We start from the raw sequence: 22,971 nt of genomic DNA on the forward strand, positions 1-22,971 counted from the left end.
CACCTAGCAATAGCTGGATGTAGCAAGGGTTTATTTGATCTTTGCCGACCTTTTATGGATAGTAGAAGTTTTACTGAATGTAGCAGAATCAGCATGCTATAATGTATCACTTTAAAACTAAGGTTTCTACTTTTAGCAAATGTTATATATATATATATATATATATATATATATATATATATATATATATATATATATATATATATATATAAAACATATAGTAGGTTTTGTTACATAGTATAAATCCACCTATAATTATCTCAAAATATTTTCACCCATATTATAGACTAAAATGAAAACGTAGACGTATAGTAGTAATTGTATACTTATTCACGAAGACACTGCATTTTACATCCGTCTGCTTAAACCGCACCTCTAGAAAGCAGGAGAACACAGAACACCAAGTTATAGATTGCTATAGGAATAAATCTTTCATTCATAAATACTGGTGCATTCATTAAGGAAACTTAGTGATCGCCTTGGATGGTAGCTTCAGAAGGCGGCAAAAAAATTAAAAATGAAAAAATACTGAATAAATGGTATAAATTACTGTTTTTGTCGAACAAAAACAGTTATATAAAATATCCTAGGTTTGTTACTTTCAAACATTTCTGATAAGGATTGAACGAAAATACAGTTATTAAAAACAAATTACTAAATACACTTACACATATTAAATTGGTTATAAAAATAATGTTTCTTTATTAATATACAAAAAGATATTAAAAGCTAAACAGGAATATGACATTACTAAGGGGGCTGTGTGTAGGTTTTAGTAGCTAAATAATTAACACGTAGCCTGAAGGGTTCTCGTCTACTAGACTATTATGTACCCCTGGTAATAATGTGTAGTCCAGACCCCAATCTCGTTCTGAACAGAGAGGCCAAGGGTTCTGAGCGCGCAGATCTGTGATCGGTTTAAAATAACTGAACCATACGAACACTTTATTTACATATAACCACAAGACAACTGAAAAATATTCCAGTTCTTGCCTCAAGGGTCACGAGAAATACCGAAGGATGGGCTTCAAGGGAAAGCCCAATGTTCTTGGAAAAGACCCCCCTCTCTCTCACTCGAGCGCAGATCCTTTCGCCCAACTGTGTTCCTAGATTCATCATACTCTGACCAATCCTCAACATGAAAAACAAAATATTATTGCCAATACAAATAATTGCTCAACTTTATATATATATATATATATATATATATATATATATATATATATATATAAAAACTATTCGACCTATATTGTTTTATTGATCTAACTGTCAAACTACAGTTAGTAAAAGCTTTTCAAAGTTACAGTGAAAAATGTCATATAATTACAAAGCAATAACAAAATAGAGAACAGGGAGAAACAACATGATAAATAACCCAAGCCTAAAATTTGAAGTAGAAAAATGTACCTTGTTCCTTTTTTTATTTACGTTTTTAGTAGGTTAGGTTAGGGAATGTTACATGATTGTTGCAAGTTGTTGAATATAGTAAATATGTTTACACTGGGCTTATTTTAAGTAATTTCTACTAAAAATCAATCCGCATTTTTATTTTTCTGTACTTCATTGTGAAATTGATCAACGCAAATTCATGATGGTATCGTAAATAGTTCAGTTTGAAAGATTTAATTTACACTGAATTCTCACAATTGAGACATGGCGGGAGTTTTAAAAACAAATGTTGACGTTCAACAAGAAATACAAGAAATATTTTTGGCAATGGGACAAATGGCTTCACAAAATGGAATTGGTAAGGGGATGTAATATTTTAATATTGTATTAATTACTGTACAGTACAAAATAAGGTTTAGGTAATTGCATATTGAAAATTGATTGTTGAATATTATTATTGTAGGCCTACAATATATAAAGCTATTTGATTTTGCATACAACATGATTAAAACATATTTTATATGTAATATTTTCTCATGTATTGGTAAATATTTGCTGCAGACAAATCTGTATCTCCTATAGGCACAGCAAGTGTATCTCTGTGTGTTGTAAGCCTGATTGAAGGTAACAGTTATTTTCCTTGATTGTATTGCATGACTAAGATTTATTTGTAACAATTAAACAGATAATATTTACTTTATCCACAATATCTGTTATGATATAAAATAGTTTTTAATAGTTACAAATTTCTTATTCTTACAATTACGCAGGAAATGTTTAGGTGTTCTCAAACCATATCATTGGCCAATTGCACACAAATTAATAACAGACCGATTTGAAATTTAAGTTATATCCAAAACAGTTTATCAGCGGCAGTATAATAAGTAACACTCGAATGGTTGATAATATTGTATCATTGATATTCATGAGTAAATAATCCTCGCTATAACTACTTAAACCAAATTACGTTGTACTTCAAATTACAGTATAAAATGTAATAAATTTTATGGTGAATAAAAGACCATTTAGGATATGTGTATTTATAAAATATAACAATCAAAACAGTATAACATTTACTAGCTGCAGTAAGTGGCCACCATGACAATCGAGTCATCGATATTCATAATAATATATAACTACTGAAACCAAAATGTTAAACCAAATTACATTATATATATTTCAAATTACAATATGGATCGGCTGTTTTTATGTCTTGTACAGTAATAATTTAATTATAGGCCTAACTAATTTGGAACAGTAATGACGAAACAAATTACATTACAGGCTTTTAGGATTGAATATAGTAAAGCTACTTTTTTATATCTAAAAGAAATGTAGTTATAATAATAATACTTCTTTATATTTTTATAAGCATAGAAACAAACCTCTCTACAAAATGATAGCCAATCTGAAATGGCATTTCTGAATATACTGATGATTTGTCAAAACTACATTAATTTATTAGAATCATAAGTTAGTAACACATCTAGTTGTTTTGGTTCTAACAAAAATAGTACATGATTATAATATGTTCATTAAACCAAGTTTAGAGTGGATTTAAGGGAGCAAGATTCATTACCTTTTAGCTGTTTGAAACATTGTTCAATGTTTAAAAATATATTTTGATACAAAAAGCGCATGTCTATCACCATTGTTCTTGCCGATATAAGCACTTACTATGCAAATGATTTTATTTTGTTTGAATTTACTTAATTTTAAAACAATATTGTTATTCTGTGAAATAAAAAGAGCTGGTAATTATTAATTATGAATATCTATAGGTCAAATGTTTTTATATTTCATAGTTTAAATATTTCTAATAGATAGTTAATTCAATTGTTGTGGTGGCTGGTTATTATACTGCAGACCACTTACTTACTTTTTACTATTTTGAAGGATAAAAATGTCTGACACAAATAAAACATGTGCCTAACCACTGCACATGCTACCATTACAGATTGCAATATTAGTGTAGGTGGCAGGTAATTCAGTAGTAACTTATTACTGGGATATTGTTGTTACAGTAACAGCTGGGCTGAATGATTTGTTCTCAAAGATTTTTTTGGTTTTGGGTTATTTGGTAACCAGTAACAGCCGAGGGCATTTTGTGAATGGAAATGTTAAACTATGCAATGTTATTGTGCGATATAAGTAGGTTTAGATTAGGTTATTGCAAATATTCGTTATTAGTGTACCAAAGTTAAACATAACCTTTACAAGTGCTTACGTGACCTTGAATTTGGGTACTATCTTGAGGGATGGCACCACTGAAGCCACACTGAAGGCCAGAAGCTTTTCCGATGAGTACTTTCCTGATCTTAGATCAAGTCTTAAATCTTACAATGTGATCTGACGTCAAAGAAGTTGGACGATCTGGGGCGTGATCTGAGGTGATATTTACAAAAAATATCATTCTACACTAAAAGTTTCAAAAATATACCAAAATGTAGAGAATTATATGCACTACAAAACAAAAAATAAATTAATGCTTAACTGATTTCTGAATTTTGTATTATTTTTTTGTAAAGTGGTGGGCATACCTATATTTTTTTAATATAGGAACGATCATTTTCAAATATTAGCAAACAATATAATTTTTACATTAAAGGTTTTCAAAATATACCAGAGAATTGTGTGCACTACAAAATAATAAATATATTAATAATAATTACCTGGTATCCTACAAGTGTATGTCTGTAGGTGCATAGATGTAAATTGGTGTTAAGAGCGACAGGTTTTGAAAAATCAAAAGTTTCTTGTGTAAATTTAGATATAGAAATATTTTCACTGATTATATTAATTTTACAATAAATAAATACTTATATTGAACTTTTACTGACATATTAGTTAGGTTGGGGTTCCAGAAAGCATAAAGGGAAACCTAGGAGTCACTGTCAACACCTAGATTGTCTGAATCTGATATTTCACAAGTTCTCTAATGTAAAAAATCAGTCAATTTCCAATTTCAAGATTCAAAAAATTTATGCTCCTAAAAAAATAAAGTGCATATTAAAAATAAAGTGGGTAATAATTTACACATTATTTATTTTTAGTACAAAAGATATAGAATTTCCATTTTCAAAATCTTATTTGTATCAATGAGAACATACATAGCTGTTAAATGAGGTTTCCAGGAAAGAAACTTTGCTTGAGTAGCTATTGTGTAAATGTATGTGTAACTAGCTGATTAATGTCAAATATGGGTGGGATAACTTTTCTTTTCTTAAGTTCCTGTTTCCTAACTCAATTAGATTCCTGACTTTTCATTCCATTATTTATACATCATGTAACTAATCAAAACATTACTCACCTTAGCCAACACAATTTCTTAAATTTTGTTTTTCGTACATTTTTCAGTGGCTTCCAACAGCCGCACCCCAATATTTCACTCACAGATCCTGCCCAGCTTTACACAATTTTACATACATTACTGACTCAGAAACTCTCCAACCGTATCAAACACATTGTTGACAAGGTATTCCCATCAGCCGCCTCTTGAAACCCGTCAGGGTGGAAGTTGATTTAATGGCATGAGGTGATTTACAAAATAAGACCACCAAAATTTTGTGGTATTGATTCGGAAACCTACAGTTTACAAGTCTCAGGCCTAAAGTCGTGTTTACTCCTTGTATTATACCCATGTAGGCCTATATCAGTAATTTGAACAACATTCTCTCCAAACTTGGTTTAAGAAAAGTGGCTTCAACTAATAAAGATGACAAAGTAAGAATAGACGGTCCTAAAAGCTGGCCGACATGACTGGCCCCTGTGTAAACCGGCCATTATTCTAACTGTCCATTTCTGGATTGTAAAAAATCTATTTAGATGGGTTTGAGCTGGCCTGATCCAGATTACAATGCCATAACGAATTCTGCTCTCAAAAATAGCTTTGTAACAGAGTTTTAACAAATCAGTATTATTATACCAGTTTTTGAATAAAAATAATGCTTTTTTTATACAAACTCAATGTATAAATTCCATTATAGATTTTTGTCAATAATTATACCTAGGTGTAGAGAGTGACTCTCATAATTCAGCAAATGATGATAAACACCTGTATTGCATTTTGTAAAACGTACTGAGAGCCAATGGTAGAGAAAGGGATACAGCAAGACTTAACAAAATTTGTATCAAGATCCTAATGGGCTGGGCAGAGAAAGGCAGGAATTGTTGGTACCGCTCCATTTGTTCTCACAAAATCTATCTACTTCTTCGGATTGAGCCAGAAGGACTATTTTAGAATCAGGTTATATTCTTATTTCTTAGTAACAAATAATATAAGAATCCAATTCAAAATTAAGAATCGGTACCACAATTTTGGAATCGGAAATGCCTGGTGGTTCATTGTCCATAAAGTTTCAAAGTATCAGGTCATATAAACTGTTACAGATATTACCTGAATCTTGTGGCTAGTGAGCCAAAAAGTCTTGTTGTACGTAAAAAAATAACCCATGAGTTTTTTCTAAAGTTTCAGTAAAGCTAAAACCTAAAAATTAATTAGGCTTCTTTAATTTTAAAAATTTGTTAAATGAGTGCTGAACAGTACAGGGTTTGTGTGTGTGTTAATAGTTGACGCCAGGCATCAAACAAGGTTGTTGGAGGGAGTAGGAGGAGTGGTGAGACTGGCAGCTGCACCAAACTATGGCTTGATTCTGGATACTGGTTCACCTGAGCATCCATATACTGTGCCTCTAACTCTGGTTGATACAGCTAAACACCTACCTCAGTGGATTTCAGTTGTTGGTCGACAAGTATGGATACACAAGCTCTTGGTTGTTTGTGAACTGTGAGTAAACCTCAGCTGCTATACACATCACACATGTACCCATTTAGATCATTTTGAATTTAAGCTAGTTTTTGTATGCTAAATATATTGTTAAATTTGATCTAACATTAACAATTATATCCGCTTATTTACAATAATGGACTCTGTCTGTATAATGTGTTTAAAATTAAGAATAAAACAAGTAATTTTTTTTTATGTACAGTATTTCTATATTTTTCAGATACTTTGTGTGTGATTTAACTGTGTATTGCTGCAAAAAGTGTTATTCTTCATGAAATTTCATTTTGATCAGGCAACCTAAGTGTTTAAACTGTTTATTTGGTGTAAATTAGAGAATGACAATAATATGAACAATTATATGAATGTCTGAAATGTGTATGGCACTTCAAAAAATATTCTATAAGCCTTTAAGCATGTAATGAACATTAAAAGCAAAAGATATTATGAATGCCCAGTAAATCTATTTTATATCAAGAGCATCGAAATAATGTATCCGTGGACAAGAAATTATTGATGTATGCTTAGTATTGTTACTAAAGTTGCACGTGTGAAATTAACAAATTGTACATTAATAAAGATAGTGAAAAAGTTTTCAATCTAATTTATTAAGAATAATAGTTTTTTTAACAGACTTAAATAGTTTTATTATTTAAGTAAAAGTTTAAAGTTTTCAGATACAAGAGAAAAATGAAGAACTACAATTTGTGAACCTGTTAATTATTTGGGACGATATTAGAATTTTGAATCAGACATTTGAAGGAAATCCATTGATACATCTGTCTGAAAAATGCTCAAGTTCAATTTTGTCACAAGATATAGTAACAAAGCCTGAGAGGAAAGACTGCAATGTCTGCCGGGTAATGGTTCATCATGTGAGCACTGTATTTTATGTTGTATCAGAAAACTTGGCTCATTGTCTAGTCTTCCTGTCCTACACCAACTGTGAGTATTTCATATAGTTTGAAACTTCTCTACTCATCATCAAAATTATACAATTAATGGTGTCAATTTATGTCTAGTATACATATAACATAAACAATAAACAGATATACACCAGATTAACCCTGGTAGTTTTTGAAGCGTAACTCAGATGCAAGATATCTGGATGATATTTATACCAATATATTTAGGAAGTTCTAAATTATACATTTTGTTATAATTACAAATTTGTTCCATACTTGATTTTTCGTTGTTTCTTGATCAAGAAATTATATAGCACAGATGAGAGAAGCCTACTCCTGTCAAAAGTGAACTAAAATGGGTTTATATAAGTTTTTAAATTTATAGTAAAAGTTACTAACTTTGTATTTTATATCTAATACTTAATACTTGTTAAAACTGTACAGTTAAACATACAGTAACAATGACACTATGCCTATTTATTTGTTTCTTTATAAATTGAAAAATATTTTTAGTATTTTAGAACATTTAGAGCTGTAATTGGTCATTAGTTCAAAAGCACAGTCCAGTGAACTTTCATCTAGCATAATTCTTGCCGACTGCTTCAATGGGAGTTGTAGAGTCAAATTCTGACCATCTATGTTTTAGGGCATTTTCTAAGGTAGATGAGTACTTACCTAATGGTTGATATCTAAGACGGTGTGTAAAATCTCTAAAACTTACTAAACAAATTGAAAATACTAAACAAAGAACAGTTAATTATATTTGACTGGCTTAGTTAATATTTCACAACTTTAGAGACCGAGATGGCATTTTCACTACTTTAAAAATGTTCTGCTCTTCTCAGGGTTATTATTCATTTAAATTTTAAGATAGATATTCTTTTACATGACATAGTTCAAGTTATTTACGTTGTTAAGAATTATTATTTTTGCTATGAATTATTTATGAAAATAAACACACTATGTTACTTGTGAGATCATGATATCTTGTTATAGGCAAGCAACTGGAAGTAAAACTTTGGGTTGTTCTGAAAGCTGAGCAAGTTGCTTGGAGAGAGTTCCTTGTACCAAATAGAGAATATGTGATTGAATTTCCTGCAGGGACAGAGAAATACTACTTTGATAAGTAAGTCAAATCTGTAGAAGGAGTGAAGAGATTGGAAATGGCATATGCCTATTACCTTTTCTTAAATAATCAAGTAGCAATGTTCATCGGTCCACGGTTTTTGTCTACAATTTATTACATGACAACTTACATACTACGGTACATAGAAGTACTAAAGTGGTGTATAAATCAGATTGTCATATAAAATGAAAATTTTTGGGTTAACAATATACAATATTAGTGTTTTCATAATTCAAAGTTTTTTTGTATTTCTACATAAAACATAGCTATGGTGGGAATGGTTGATTCAATGTGAATGTTGAGTTTAGTTCTAGTCGTGCAACTGATGAGACAATGAGAGTACTGTACCTTTTCACATGGATTACACTACATTTTTATATTTGTAGCCTAAATGTCTCTGATGTTGTAACAATGTAAATAGTTTGTTTTGAAGTTCTTCGTCACAGACTTTTTTTGGATCTATTCACATGAACATGAACATGACTACATTTTCCAGATGCTGCATTAAGAAGAAAGGTGAACTGGAGCTAAACTGAACATTCACATTTAGTAATTCATATTTTACTATTAAATAACTTTAAAATGGTGTAGTCTGTTATGTGTAACTAAATATTTTTCAGGTCCAATAAACCACTTGATAATATGTTTCCATCGGCCAACAAGGAACTTGGTGTAATCTTTCATCATAAAACATTATTTTCTACTTTAAATGGGTGTGAACTTCCATGTGGGTCTAAAATCTTTTTGAGCTCTAATACGCAATTCTCAAAATTTGTCTGCCAGTTTACCAAAGATCCATACAGCAATTGGTATAGGTAAGTGTTGTTCCATATGATATTATGTTAATGTTGTTAGAAGCAATTACAAGTAGAATGGTTCTATTCTTTGGTTGTGTTTCCTAGTTAGTTTTTATTAAGGAACATATCATTAAGATAATTTTCACATGCCTTAAAACTATTTTACCACATGATTATCTATCAAAATTACTGATCATACCCAACAAATTTAATGAGAAGTTTGTGTCATATTTTTGCATGCAAGTTCTAAAACAACCACAGTTTGGAAACAAATGAGAATGTAATTTTTTTTATTTTTAGAAACAAGGTAAAACGTTCATGACAGATTGAAAATAAGACAGATGGAGAACAATGCTTTTTTGGATCTAAAAAGTGTTTATGTGAATGCTTTTCCTCATTTTGTTTATGTGCAGATGATACTTCAAAATGTATCTTGAAAAATCATATAAATTTGTCAATATAATTAGATACGATTAAGGTGTTGTTTTGTATGTAAATACATAATTTTTTTTACCTCTTAGCTAAATGATCAGTGCGATAAACGAAGAGTGTAGCAAACACTGTTAAAGAGTGGTAAAAACCAGTTATCTTTTATGAATCCAAAAGGCAATTTAGAGGTGTCTAATCTGGTGAATGTAGGAAGAATGCATTGGCACAACTTGATCAGTCCATTTATCATGATATCCTAGGTATTGGTAATGTAGCATAGTGGTGCTCCAACTTGTATAGAGTGTATACTGTGTTCTTTGTCAATTTGTGATTAAAAATACTCCCAGCATATCTAAAATACTTTTCTGTTGTTTTCACTTGAAAGAAGAAAGTGCTGTAAATTCTTGTTCTGTACATTAAAAAAACACCATTAAATTTTGGACTGTCATGTAGGTGTTCCAAGGTTTAGTGTGAATTTACTCTGTTTCAAATCCTACTTTTTCTTTTGATTCAAATTTGATTAAACTTGATTCTATCTTCTTTTAAAAAGCATTGTTCATGTAACAAATTCAATAAAATCTAAATTTTACAACTGCAGTAAAATTTTGAAGAGAAATTATTCCACTGCCTTGTGATGTATGATATTATTGGAGTAAACTTTAATCATAATTTACTGGCTCATATCACCACATCACATCAAAAAATCAAGTCAAAACCTAAAAACAAAAACACTAGAACATGTGTAAAATAATAATCAACTCACACAAAAAATAAAGTGGATAAAGTTTACATAAAAAGTATCCAACTTCCCTTTGCTGACTGATTATTACGGATTACGAGATCCTTATAAAACCGCTACCAGGCATTGAGACACATTAAATTTTCAAATCTTCATGTAAAATTTCATTAACTGCAGATTTTGAGATGCCTAGATCTTACTCAAACTGTTGTATAGTCAATCAGTGGTTTTCGTCTATTGCCGCACAAACACTTTTGTCAGTACTATGTAATGTAAACATTGCCATTGATATTATTTTTCATAATAAATACCATAAATTTTCTCTATTGCGATTTGTTTGTTTTCTTTTATAAAACAGCCTTTTATTTAGAAAAGTCCAATTATCCGGATTTTTAATGAAGTGGATCAAGTCCAGTCCTATTAATTTAGATAATTGGAGTTCTACTGTATAACAACATATGAAGCAGGGCATTGTGACTCACTGACTGAGTGGAACGCAGCTAATTCCTAGTGGGGGTCTCAGAAGGATACCTCTCCACCCACATAACAGATCTGAGGTTATAAAATTATAACAGTATAATATAACATAACATTATAACATATATATAACATTAGTCATGTTATAATCGGCCAGGAAATGGAGATCGGGTACTTTTCGGACAAACCTTGTTTTAGTAAAGGTTTGGTATAAAGGAAATAAAATTTTTTGTTGAAACCCACAACCTTACTTCCATTTGTTAATAAAAAGTGCGATACAAACTGTTAATTAATCCACCAAAATGTTCTTGTTTTCTCTTTTTAAGTTATTTTTTGGTTAAGAATCTAAAGTACGGTAATTTTATATTAATTATTGTAAGGCAATAGATGATTGTGGTGAGAAATATGCCATTGCCTGAAGGACATGGTGAAATAATAAAAGTAGTAGTGTAATTTGTTTGTTTTTGTATCTTGTGAACTTGAGTTTTAAACAATAAATATTTTTCTAGTGCTAGTGAAGCTGAACATGCAAACATAGATCTGGTAACTTTGTATGGAGTAGTAGACAGTATTCTGTACAATGAAGATGTGGGTTTCAAGTCATGTAATCTGTGCATCCGTGCAAAACCTAGTGAACCCCTATTGACCGAATCAAAACTTACCATTAATCAACCTTGGACTAACCCTTGGATGTCAGAACTGTCTTTGGAAGCAGAAGACCTGTTGGAACTGCCCAATGTTGAAGAGAACAAGTTGATAATGAGAACAGGAGTACCAGGTGGGTAAAAGAACGATATAATTCGAATTGATCAAGAAATTGACAATTGTATTCTCAGTCAAAACAATGCATTATTTTAATTCTTATAAATTTCTTATGTATGCTATTATTAAAGTTAAAAATGTTCCCAATAATTAATAGGAGTGCATACACTGGTGTACATACATGTTTTAACACTTACACATGGTAATTTTGTGTTATCCCAATATACCATTCGGTCGGTATACAAAAATATATCAATTGAAAATTCCTCATATTCTTATAAAAAATACAAGATATTTTAATACGAAAACCCCAAAGTATGAAAGTGGGATATTAGAGTTTTCCAGTTATTTAGTTTTTGGATTCTATCAGTGTACCACATTTCTGTAACACAATATTTTTCCAATAATTCAGTATCTGAATGATTGATTCAATTGGTGAAATATATTTTTTAAGTATATAATTTATTTCTAAAAACTTGTTGGTAATTAGTAAATCTTATACCAGAAGTAATTTTCATGTGATTTCAAAGAAAGGTTGCAGAAAATGTACGACACTGGTGAACCAAGTAAGGAAATTTTAACAGGCACATCTAGCATTAGTTCCTTCCACTCAGGAAAATGTTATTCAATTATCAGAGGAGAGGCAAACTAATCATTCAGTTATCATTTTATAGTTAGTAGTCGTTTTAATTTTACTGTTAAATCAGTGTTTTTCTGTAACTCTCAGTGTGCTAGAGACAAAACACCCAGATTATTTTTATAAATTCAAGATTAATAATTTCTGTTGTACACTTGAGATAAAATATTTGAAAACTTGCAGGTAATATGGTGCAGATTATTAAACTTAGAGATATAGTGACTGGGAGTGAACATAGTGTTTATGTCAAACACAACTACCTTCCTCAATCACAACAGTTATTCAGGCTGTCCCCAGGGGTGGGGCTTTGTATTACACATCTGAACAGACGCTGCTCAAACGCTGGAAAATATTACTTCATCTCTACCGTGCTGTCCAACTTTAGAGTGTTGTCATACCAGGACAGTGAGAGCAATAGGTGAGTTAACTTAAATAATGAAGTTTATGAAGAAATGCAAGCAATTCTTGAGCTCAATTTTAATGTGCAATTTTTTTAAATCATGCAAAAATAAGCTTGAAATGCTTCTTTAGTGAGTTGTAGACAGTGAAAAACTTAACCTGAATTTCAACTCTATCGTTCAATAAGAGAATAAAATGTTTGGAGCATTATTAAAGGCAAAATTGGTGATTTCTTATACGATATTAAGTTGAAAATCAAATAAATTAATCATAGAATGTAAATTTTGTAGTTTTTGAGAAAACCTGTAACAGATCAATATTGGTTAAATTTAAATTCAAATGCTTTGCACTGAGAACGGCAAGTGAAAATTGGAAACAAATACAAGAAGGATGTTTGTCATTCAAGTTGAACATCGGTTTGGTTTGCAGGCTAAAGAGCTGCCGGTTTTCCTCTATTTCTGGTTTGTGGATCCCGTTGTGTAAGCCACCACATTGTGAGAAAGATCTCGGCCTGATTCCTTCTTCTTAATTCAGACACTGTAAGGGAAGCACGTGTTAAAATTCTTTCTGTTGCTCAACATTTGGTATTGAAATCTGATTTGTGGAATTTTATATAATGGTGATTGACTGTGTTGGAATATTATCTAGTATGACGAGATAACAATTTGGATTCCAAAATTTTATTTGATTTTAACGGAGATTCTAGAATCTAAATTTGGTGAGCATGTGCTAAGTGTATACATATACAGGGTGTCCAAAAGTCCCGGGTCAGTTAAATATTTTTCAAAATATTTAAAATAGAGCTACAAAACCTTACACAAAGTTACTGGACATAAAAATCTATTTTATCACATATTCAGTGATCCGATACTTCTTCAGGGGGGCGGGCCCGACAGGAGTCAGAAGAAAATCTTGAATGTAAGCATAGGTTGATATGCATATCAAAATAAAAGGTCTTTATTAGTAGAGTACAGAGCCGCAAACCCGACCCTCAACGGATAACCGAATCGAAAATGGCAGCCGTTCAAAGATGGCTAGAGTTTGGGTCCAAAAAGTCCCGGGTCGGTTAAATATTTTTAAAAAATATTTAAAATAGAGCTACAAAACCTTACACAAAGTTACTGGACATAAAAATCTATTTTATCATATATTTAGCGATCCACTACTTCCTCAGTGGGGCGGTCCGCTAGGAGTCAGAAGAAAATCTTGAATGTAAGCATAGGTTGAGATGCATATCAAAATAAAAGGTCTTCATTAGTAGAGTACAGAGCCGCAAACCCTACCTCAAACGGATAACCGAGTCAAAAATGGATAGCCGATCAAAGATGGCTTGAGTTTGCAACTTAGGTTAATGTAAAAAATAAACTGATGAGCTTTTTGGTTTTAACTTTACTAACCCAAAACTGTTTACAATTAATTGTTGTTGTAGAATAATAAGTTTCGTTATTTCTGAGAGGTATCAGAGTTTTGGGTTAGTAAAGTTAAGCCACCCCCTGAAGAAGTAGCGGATCACTGAATATGTGATAAAATAGATTTTTATGTCCAGTAACTTTGTGTAAGGTTTTGTAGCTCTATTTTAAATATTTTAAAAAATATTTTAACCGACCCGGGACTTTTTGGACACCCTGTATAGAGAATGTTGTAAGACATTGGTAATAGTAATAAAATTAATGTAATAAATTATGATTTAATACTGATTTGAACATATTCCAAAATTATTTAATTTCCCAGTGAATGAAATAAATTAGGTGAAAATCAACCAATACATGGAGTGAATCTACTGTTAAGGTCAAATTCACACACATCAGTTCCGGCTCGTCACAGGTCAGTCACATCAGTCACGTCACAGTCCAAAAAAATTTATTCTATAATGGATGTCCTGTTGCACTATCTACACTCATCCGGCTCAGTTCCGGCGCAGGTCCGTCAGTAGCTCTGCCGGCGTCCGTCAGTCATTTTCATATTTATTCCCACCGATATTTTTGGATTGTTCGGGACGCCTGACGGTCGCATGACAGATGTGTTTGCTATTTTAAAGGATTGCGTTTTTATATAAAAAGTTGTATTTCTGTAATGAGTTTATATTTCAAAGACTGTTTGTTACGATCATCAAGATGAACGATGAAAAATTGATAGAATCTGTTCGCAAAAATAGTTTTGTATGATATGTCTAACCCTAAGTACATGGACTCGTCTGTGAAGAATGAAATTTTTAAGAATATTTAAAGAACTTAGTTTCATCGTCCATTAGTCCCCTTAAATAACGTGATGAACTCTCCCTGACTTTCCCTCTTCTTCCATAAATCATGAACCCATATCCTTCGCTTTTTTCTCTTATTTTCAATCTCTTCGTCATCTAAGGGTATCGCTATTGCAGCTAACTCTACTATAGTAAAATCAGCCATTGAGGTAATTTATATATTATCCAATTTAATTCACTCATGATAAAATAAGCTTGACTGTAAGATCACTGTATATAAGTGACTGACGAGTGACTGAAGCCAACTGACGGACAGTTGACTGACGAATTCCGGACGGAACTGTGACTGAACTGAGACTGATACTGTGACGGAAACTGTGACTCAACTGATGTGTGTGAATAGATCTTTATGAAGAGAGAATTACAGCAATTTGAAAACACAGGTGATTCTTATACAGTTAATAGTGAACATTTTTCTGTGACAAACATTAACACAGAATCCACACTGACAGCAATAAAGGGCTATTAACGAGAATTCAAATACGGATCCCAAACCAAATACCACAAATACCTCAAACCAGTACTAAAATTAGTGAAAACTACATATTTGGTTTACAGTAGACTTAAAAAAATAAAATTTTAAATTAAAAGTTGTAGGTAGTTCACTTCTAAATAAAATGGTGTAAAACAGTAATTTATATAAAATAAATAAATAAAGGGTTCAATAATATATACCAGACCAATTGCCTAGGTCAACATTCTGTTGAAGTTATATTTTATTAATAATATACAAGATATAGCAAAACTCTACACAAACTTTAGGATGTTGTTCCATGGGCCTAGAAGACCCAAGAACTAAATGCAACCAATGTTCTATCTCTTTTCATTTACTGCCTGTCTTGTTGTATGTATTTTTAGTTCTTATTTCAGAAACCAGTACATATAAAAAACTCAAATTCAATACAAGTATTTTTCTTGCAGTCTCAAATTAATAAAAAAAAATAGTATCATATTACGTTTTAACGTGGCGGATTTTTTTGAAACATTTAGCAACTTTTATTACTCTTTTCAAAATTTCACAGAGAATTTAGAATTTTTATTACTGATGTACAATCAAAATACAGGGTGAGATAAAACATACCATTCTGTATATATTTATTTAGTTCCTATAAGTTCATTATTGTTTTCTTGTGCCATATACTGCTGTGATAAGTTAGATAGATCTTGATATAAACCTTGTGGCCTGTACTGAACTAAAAACATCTGATCTATCACAAAAACTTTTAAATTAATTAAATTATTGTAAAAGATAATATTTTAAAAGAACATTATTATTTTTCTTTGTTTGTTGAAGTGAGAGCTGGGGCCTGTATGGGCTATGTCACACCTCCCCTAACAGTAAAGAGAAGATATGGGGAGTATTGGAGACCTTGAACATCACTAAGATTGCCGTCACAGCCAGGTGTTCTTACTGCAGTGCTGAGTTCTTCCAGAACTCTTGTAGTCGAGAATGTGCTGTTCCAGACCGATGTACTACTTCAGCCTATGCCATGTGAGTCACTGTCAGTAAGTAATTGAGATGTCTTCCAAATAGGTTGGTCATCTAGTCAAGACCAGATGTGATCTTGAATGTTGGATGAAAGTGGCTGTATTTACTGCATGGTAAAACCATTGTGTTTGTAACATGACCTTGACTGGTCACTTTGTATCCTATAAAGTGTTTGTTTGTATTTTGTGTTTGTGAGAATTCAATTTTTAATTTATATTATTTAAAATCTGCCCTCAAGGAGATATTTTCAGTAATATCTATTTAATATTTTTGGGCACCCAAAACTAACCAAATTTACTTTAAGTCCACAAAGTTCTTTGTCTAGATTCACAAAAACCCCTCTGGGTGTACTATTTTTACTCCATTACACAATGTAAAATTTCTAACATGAAACTATTTATCCGATCTCAACCTAATTAATGATACCTTTCCAGTTCTGGTATTAGTTGGTTATTTTTCAAGATATGTGGGGTTGTTTTGTCCTCATAAGGAATTTATTTTAAACTTCATTTAACATTCTTAGTAGAATAAATTATTTAAAATTAATAGTATAAATAAATATTGCTAAATTTTACAGTGCTAAGCTGCAAATAATTCACAATAAAGAGAGGATACGTATGGAGAAAGTTCTTGTCAAGGACAAATTGGTCCCGAAACTACTGTGTATTCCACCAAACATATGGCAGATGTTTCTCACAGCAGCTGCTAAGGAAGAAATAGTCTGCTTCGTAAATTCTCGAGTATGTAGTAATACATTAACATAGCTAATAAGTCATAACAGAGCATAACAATAAATTGAATTAGCTCTGTAATTTTACTACTACTAAATAAGTATAGTGGCCAGAGTTAATATGTATGCCTTTTTTCACATGTTTATTGACATGAAGTTCTTTTGAATTTTAAATGAATCATATTAAATTATAGGCATTTTAATTGTTTACGATTATTCTTAAAAACTTGAGTTTGGATCCGTATTATTAGTTAAAAAACTGAAACTGTAAAACAAGGTGTGTTTTTCTAAAAAAGTACCATTTTGAAATTCTGCGATTGCAGCACTATGATTTGTGTCCTATGCTTGCACACTGTCTACCTTTATCTGTTAGCAAGCCTGCATTTATGTTATCTAGACTCAATCAAGGCAGAAGTCGATCGTTTTTACATCTGCATATTTCAAATGCCTTTGTTATAAGAATCCAACCGATTGTGAAGTATGGGCTATTTGTTTTCTAGGTGCTAAAGCCTTAAAAAACAATTGAAATTCACAGACTGAATTGTGAAGTGTATGGACGACAATGTCCATCCACATGCAACTAAAAGAACTCAAGATCTCATCACAGCATTTGCTAAAACAATTTGATAATCCACCTAACATCCCCAATTTATGGCCCATTTGTTACTATTTTTTCCCTCAGAAGAAGCATTTTGAAAGTCAGCACCACACCCGATGACAATAGTGCCAAAATTATCACTTTCAATCGCTGTTAAATCAGGTGGCAATCTCTCACGACAGTATACAATAGGTTGTTTTTTTAGATATGATAAGTGTCTTAATATTGATGACAGTTATGTAGAAGAGTAGATAAAAGTGTGGGCTTTCATATAAAAATAAAATTTTTACAAAATGTATAGTTGACTTTTGTATATATAAAAACAATACTTACTTAAAACATGCCTCGTAAAACATGATGATGGGAATCCAATACTATCAATTTTAAAACTGAGTTTAAAGGAACATTATGTTCAAATATTTAATTTTCAGAGACATTTACAGGATATAATATTACAATTAATTGTTTGGGTATCATAATGTCATTATTAAAATTGTATTGACCTAAAGATTCTGTGTTTGTTTAGCCACCAACTACTGGATCTCTTCAACCACTTGACTTCAATGCTTTGTTTAAAATGTACTGCAAAATTCCTAAAAAGAATGGAAAGTTTTATATTTCTGTCAGGAAGATGAGTTCCTTATCAAGTAAGTAATGAATTTAAGTGATCTTTTCTTAGAGCATCTTGTACCCATAATCAATTTTAATTAGAAAAACAGGTGTTATTTAATCTTAATACCAATGTTTGAAACTTTAAAGAATTGAAGGTATGGAAATATGTTACACTATAAATTGAAACACTTTTCTTCTTCTTCATAGAAATATTGATCAATAAATAACTACTAAAGCTTTAAAAAATAAAAAATGTCTTATTTATTCAACATGTTCACATTGTTAGCTATATTTTAACAGCTTTTTATTGATTTATTTGGGGATTGAAGAGATGAGAAGTACGAGGGGGTACCCAAAAGTAACCGGAATTGTATTGCTGGCAGCCGGCAGCGTGTAGTACACATTCCTGCCGCTAGGCGTGTGTCGCGCAACCCATTGCGAGCTCAGTGACCCCAGTTCCGTTGTCCTAGTGCATTCTGTTCGTTCGTAGTGACTGTTTTCGCTAACCCTATTTTGTTCTTGTTTCGTTTTTTGTCATGGCAAGTTTAAGTGAACAACGTGCAGCTGTGAAATTTTGTTTTTTACTTGGTAAAAATGCTGCAGAAACTATTTTAATGTTGAATACAGCTTACAAAGATGATGCTATGGGGAAAACTCAGGTCTACGAGTGGTTCGCTCGATTTAAAAATGGCGACATGTCGATTGAAGACAAACCTCGTTCTGGACGTCCATCAACCTCTCGAACGGACGAAAATGTTGAGAAAATTCGTGAACTTGTGCTCATCGACCGTCGACAGACAATTGAGGAACTATCAGAGAGTAGTGGGTTAACTTGGAGCTCGGTTCAGCGAATTTTAACAGGAGATTTAGGACTGAAAAGGGTTGCTGCCAAATTTGTTCCTCGACTTCTGACTGACCATCAAAAGGCACATCGAGTTGAAACTTGCCGCCTTCTGAAAGAACATCTCGAAAATGATCCCGATTTTCTGGAAAAGGTAATTACTGGTGATGAGTCATGGTGCTATGGTTATGACCCAGAAACGAAGCAACAGTCAAGCCAATGGAAGTCGCCATCTTCACCTCGTCCAAAAAAATGTCGGCAAGTCAAATCAAACATCAAAACCATGTTGATTTGCTTTTTTGATGCTAAAGGCATTGTTCATTCTGAGTTTGTTCCTCCAGGTCAGACTGTCAACCAAACATTTTATTTGGAGATTTTAAGAAGATTGCGCAACAGGGTTCGCCAGAAAAGACCCGATTTGTGGCAGACTGGAGACTGGTTCTTCCACCACGACAACGCAACGGCACACACAGCCATCTCAGTTAGGCAGTTTTTAGCCAAAAACGGCATGGTTCCGCTGCCCCATGAACCTTACTCGCCTGACCTCGCTCCATGCGACTTTTTTTTATTTCCACACATGAAAAGAGGCTTGAAAGGTCAACGATTTGACAGCGTTGAAGAGGTTAAGAAAAAAACGAAGCTCGAGCTTGCAGCCATTTCTAAAGATGACTACAAAAAATGTTTTGATCAATCGAAATACCGTTGGGACAAGTGTATTAGTTGTAATGGAGATTATTTTGAAGGAGATTAGGTCGTATTGTAAAAAATTTGATAATATATAATTTTTATAAAATAATTCCGGTTTTTTTTTGGGTACCCCCTCGTATATTTTATTATTATTACAGAAATTACTTTGATTATGGTTATTTCATCTGGTCTGAGCTTTTATGTCAGATATTCCTAGGTATACTAGCATTTTATTTATGTATCCCCCAATAGTACCCAAGAAAAGTTTGGCTCCATATTTGTTACTTTTGTTTGGAGTGTACCGATGGAAGAAAAGTTTATCCCACCATGGAGTCGTAGTCTCGACCAGGTGTAAGACTACTAGCGAATGTTTTATTCAAGCCATAAACTAATACATCATAAGTCATGCCAGCAGTATGCAGTTCTTTTCTTAGAGGTGGTTGATCATGTAGCTTTAATAATTGCTAGACTTCAATATTATGATAAAATATTAACTGGTCAAAAGTATGGGTATTTTATATTTGTTGGAAACATATTTTCACGAAGCACAAAGTTAATGGTTAGTTCAAATTCAGGACTAAAATCACAGTACAAAATATTTCAATTGTAAGTTTAGAAAATAGAGATTAACATAACAAGATGGTAGAGCCTTGAAGAAATTATTTTCAAAAATAGATTTTCAGTAAACTTAAAAAATCTTGAAATTTTTAATGATAGTTGTTTAATACATGTTAAAACTTGCATCTTTCTTTTTTTTAGTAAAAAGGAGAGGCTGACACCCTTTTAAGCCCTATTCTACCCGTTCTTGTGAGCTACTAGCCTGTGCAAAGATCTTATAAAACAGAATATTGGGAGGGGAGTCGATATAGTACAACGTCGATGATACTCATAAAAATAGTCACAGACAGGATTTGATCTTGTGCTATCTTGAACTCAGATGACATCTGACATCTTAAACTGTGAGGCCATCGGCTCACTATATAGTATGTATTATACTAGGAAAGTATGATTCATATGAAATACAGTTCAGTACTATGTTTAGAATCAGAATCAGAATAATTTTTATTAATTTTTAAACATGGTGTACAGATGAATGGAGTCATGATTGGCATCATGAAAAATTGAAAATTATGATAATCTACTGCCATATTGACAGGATATTAAAGTTCGGACATTTGCCATTGTTATATGTTACAAAATGTATAACACTATATTTTGAGGATTAAAATGTACCCTATTCCTCAGTTCTATAAAACTTAATACATAAATATGTACTTAAAACCTACAATTTGCGGCAATGGGCTGCCAACAAAAAAATTGAATCATACCCAACAACATCTTGAAGTTCAGACAGGAGAAAATTATCCCTGGCATTGTCACTGCACAGAAGTCTAGAGTACACATGTCTACCTGTACAAGCTAAAGTGGAACACTAACAAGAAAATCAGTGTCTGTATTTCCTGTGGTATCGTGGTGTGTCATCACCTGAAACAATGAGACAGGAAAGCGATGGTCAGGAGACGGAAGTGTAAAGGCAGCTTCCGGCCCTATGTTTTGATCCTATTATCCTTTTAAACAATCCCTCATCAATCAAACTGTTACTGTATACCTTAAAACAAAGTTGCCTACTGCTATATTGTTACTATTTCTTGTAATATAATGTCATTCTCAATTTCAATGCTGTTTGTTCAGGTTATGTGCATTATATAATTTCAATAACCCCTAACTGAGGGACATGAGTTTTTACAGATTAATTCTATTATGAATTAAAAAGTAATATGAATTGAATTTTTCTGTACTATCTTAATTAAATCTAAGTTTATCCATTTAGAGAAATGCTGAATATTATAAGTGAATTATTATGTATAAAATAAATTCTCTTCGGAGTATTGTTTGTGCATTGTAATGGCATTCAGAGCAAAAAGCACATAATCCAGAACTAATTTCTAAAGGCATTTTTCTATCCTGTTGTTTCTATCCCATAAAACTACCCAATATTACCAAATCCAAAAAATTGACTTGAGACTTGGATCAATTGATACATTAGGATACATTTAATTCTTCACTGGTTGGTATTAAACTCATAGTTTGTTTTGGTTGGCTTGAAAATTAAGTTGTTTTCCTGAAAAAGTTATTTAAATTGGCCAAAAATGTTAAACACTGACATTTCACTTTTGTATTTAGATGATATACGGCTTATACTGAATAGCAGAGGTCCCAAACAAGGAATTGTTAGATAAGTGATGTCATTAAATATAATTATAAATGACTAATTGGCATGACTAATACAGTGACAGTATATGTAGTGAAGAATCATATATTAAGGTATTGTTGTAGGAGGGTAATTATTTCCTAAAATGGAAAAGGAGAAATAATCAAATCAAAAGAAAATTATTACTAACTTAACGTTAGTATTATTATCATAAATTGAAATATAAAATCAATGAAACATTACAGAGATGGCTGAGTCACTCTCATAAGATAGTGGTGAATCCTGTTATGTAGTTTCATCTTGTTGCTGTTATTGATGTTGGTCAATATGTCATAAGAGCTATTATTGGTTCACCTTACTGTATTAGGCTTGATACCACTGTACTGTATTTGACTAGTAAATTTGTGTTATCAATGGATTCAATCCATCTTTAAGAAATAAATATTCCATATTGTAATCCCTGGTAATAGGTAACACTGTATGAATAATGTTTTCAGGTAAAGAACCGTTCTACTACTGCATTCAATTGGAACCTATAGATAAGTATAGATTAAACATTGTTGCTGAACTGGCTAAAAAGAGTTTAAAAATGAAGACGGGTACTTGTGAACAGTCATAATAATCCTAAAAGTGACATGTTACTGTGATACATAATTTTAATCTAATAAATGACCTTAACAGAAGCTGGAGTTTTATTTAATGCTTCTTTTCCTTGCACTTCTGTAACAGTCTCATTTGTCCTCGTAACTGCTGACCAGTTCATCATATTGTTTCTATGATGTACTCTTAACATATAGAGTAGAACTGTATATATTAATGTACTGTAACAATATTTACTCTTGAATACATTCTTCTCTTTTAACAATTAATAACCCATTCAGAATTTGAGTAACAAATAAAACTAACTTATTTCAAATTAATTGTATATGTTACACTCAAACACCGAATTCGGACAATGTCCGAAATTTTTACTCACCTCCGCGATGTGGACAACGTGAATTACCCACGTCGCGTATTGAGCATTTTTTTTCGGACATTGGCCGAAGCGAAATACCCAGAAAGCGTTGTGGGTAAGCGAAAGTACTCAAGAGACGAAATA

General features: G+C 32.0%; 1 protein-coding gene across 4 annotated transcripts; it reads left to right on the forward strand.

Annotated features, from left to right (window-relative positions):
- Nucleotides 1-1,429: 1,429 nt before the first annotated feature.
- On the forward strand, nucleotides 1,430-22,555 carry LOC124362640. 4 transcript variants are annotated; one of them, XR_006922482.1, is made up of 12 exons: nucleotides 1,430-1,747; nucleotides 5,959-6,175; nucleotides 6,843-7,117; nucleotides 8,074-8,203; nucleotides 8,824-9,018; nucleotides 11,155-11,423; nucleotides 12,228-12,462; nucleotides 15,998-16,195; nucleotides 16,770-16,932; nucleotides 18,047-18,167; nucleotides 20,420-20,643; nucleotides 22,370-22,555. XR_006922482.1 is itself a non-coding variant. In XM_046817318.1 (11 exons), the coding sequence occupies exons 1-11, from the start codon at nucleotides 1,654-1,656 to the stop codon at nucleotides 22,489-22,491; spliced, it is 2,019 nt and encodes a 672-aa protein (XP_046673274.1). In that variant the 5' UTR covers nucleotides 1,430-1,653; the 3' UTR covers nucleotides 22,492-22,555. The 4 variants fall into 4 exon arrangements, 3 of the variants coding, with proteins under 3 accessions (XP_046673274.1, XP_046673275.1, XP_046673276.1); XM_046817318.1 differs by lacking the exon at nucleotides 20,420-20,643; XM_046817320.1 differs by lacking the exons at nucleotides 1,430-1,747; nucleotides 20,420-20,643 and having other exon boundaries at nucleotides 6,038-6,175; nucleotides 6,850-7,117.
- Nucleotides 22,556-22,971: the final 416 nt, after the last annotated feature.

The sequence above is a fragment of the Homalodisca vitripennis genome, chromosome 5 (genome assembly GCF_021130785.1).
Source record: "Homalodisca vitripennis isolate AUS2020 chromosome 5, UT_GWSS_2.1, whole genome shotgun sequence".
Taxonomy (NCBI): domain Eukaryota; kingdom Metazoa; phylum Arthropoda; class Insecta; order Hemiptera; family Cicadellidae; genus Homalodisca; species Homalodisca vitripennis.

Excerpts from the sequence above, each read along its gene's own strand:
- LOC124362640 (XM_046817318.1), top strand. The coding sequence starts at position 1,654 with ATGGCGGGAGTTTTAAAAACAAATGTTGACGTTCAACAAGAAATACAA. Across the intron at positions 11,424-12,227 it reads AATGAGAACAGGAGTACCAG|GTAATATGGTGCAGATTATT; the intron begins GTGGGTAAAAGA and ends GAAAACTTGCAG. Across the intron at positions 12,463-15,997 it reads CAGGACAGTGAGAGCAATAG|TGAGAGCTGGGGCCTGTATG; the intron begins GTGAGTTAACTT and ends TGTTTGTTGAAG.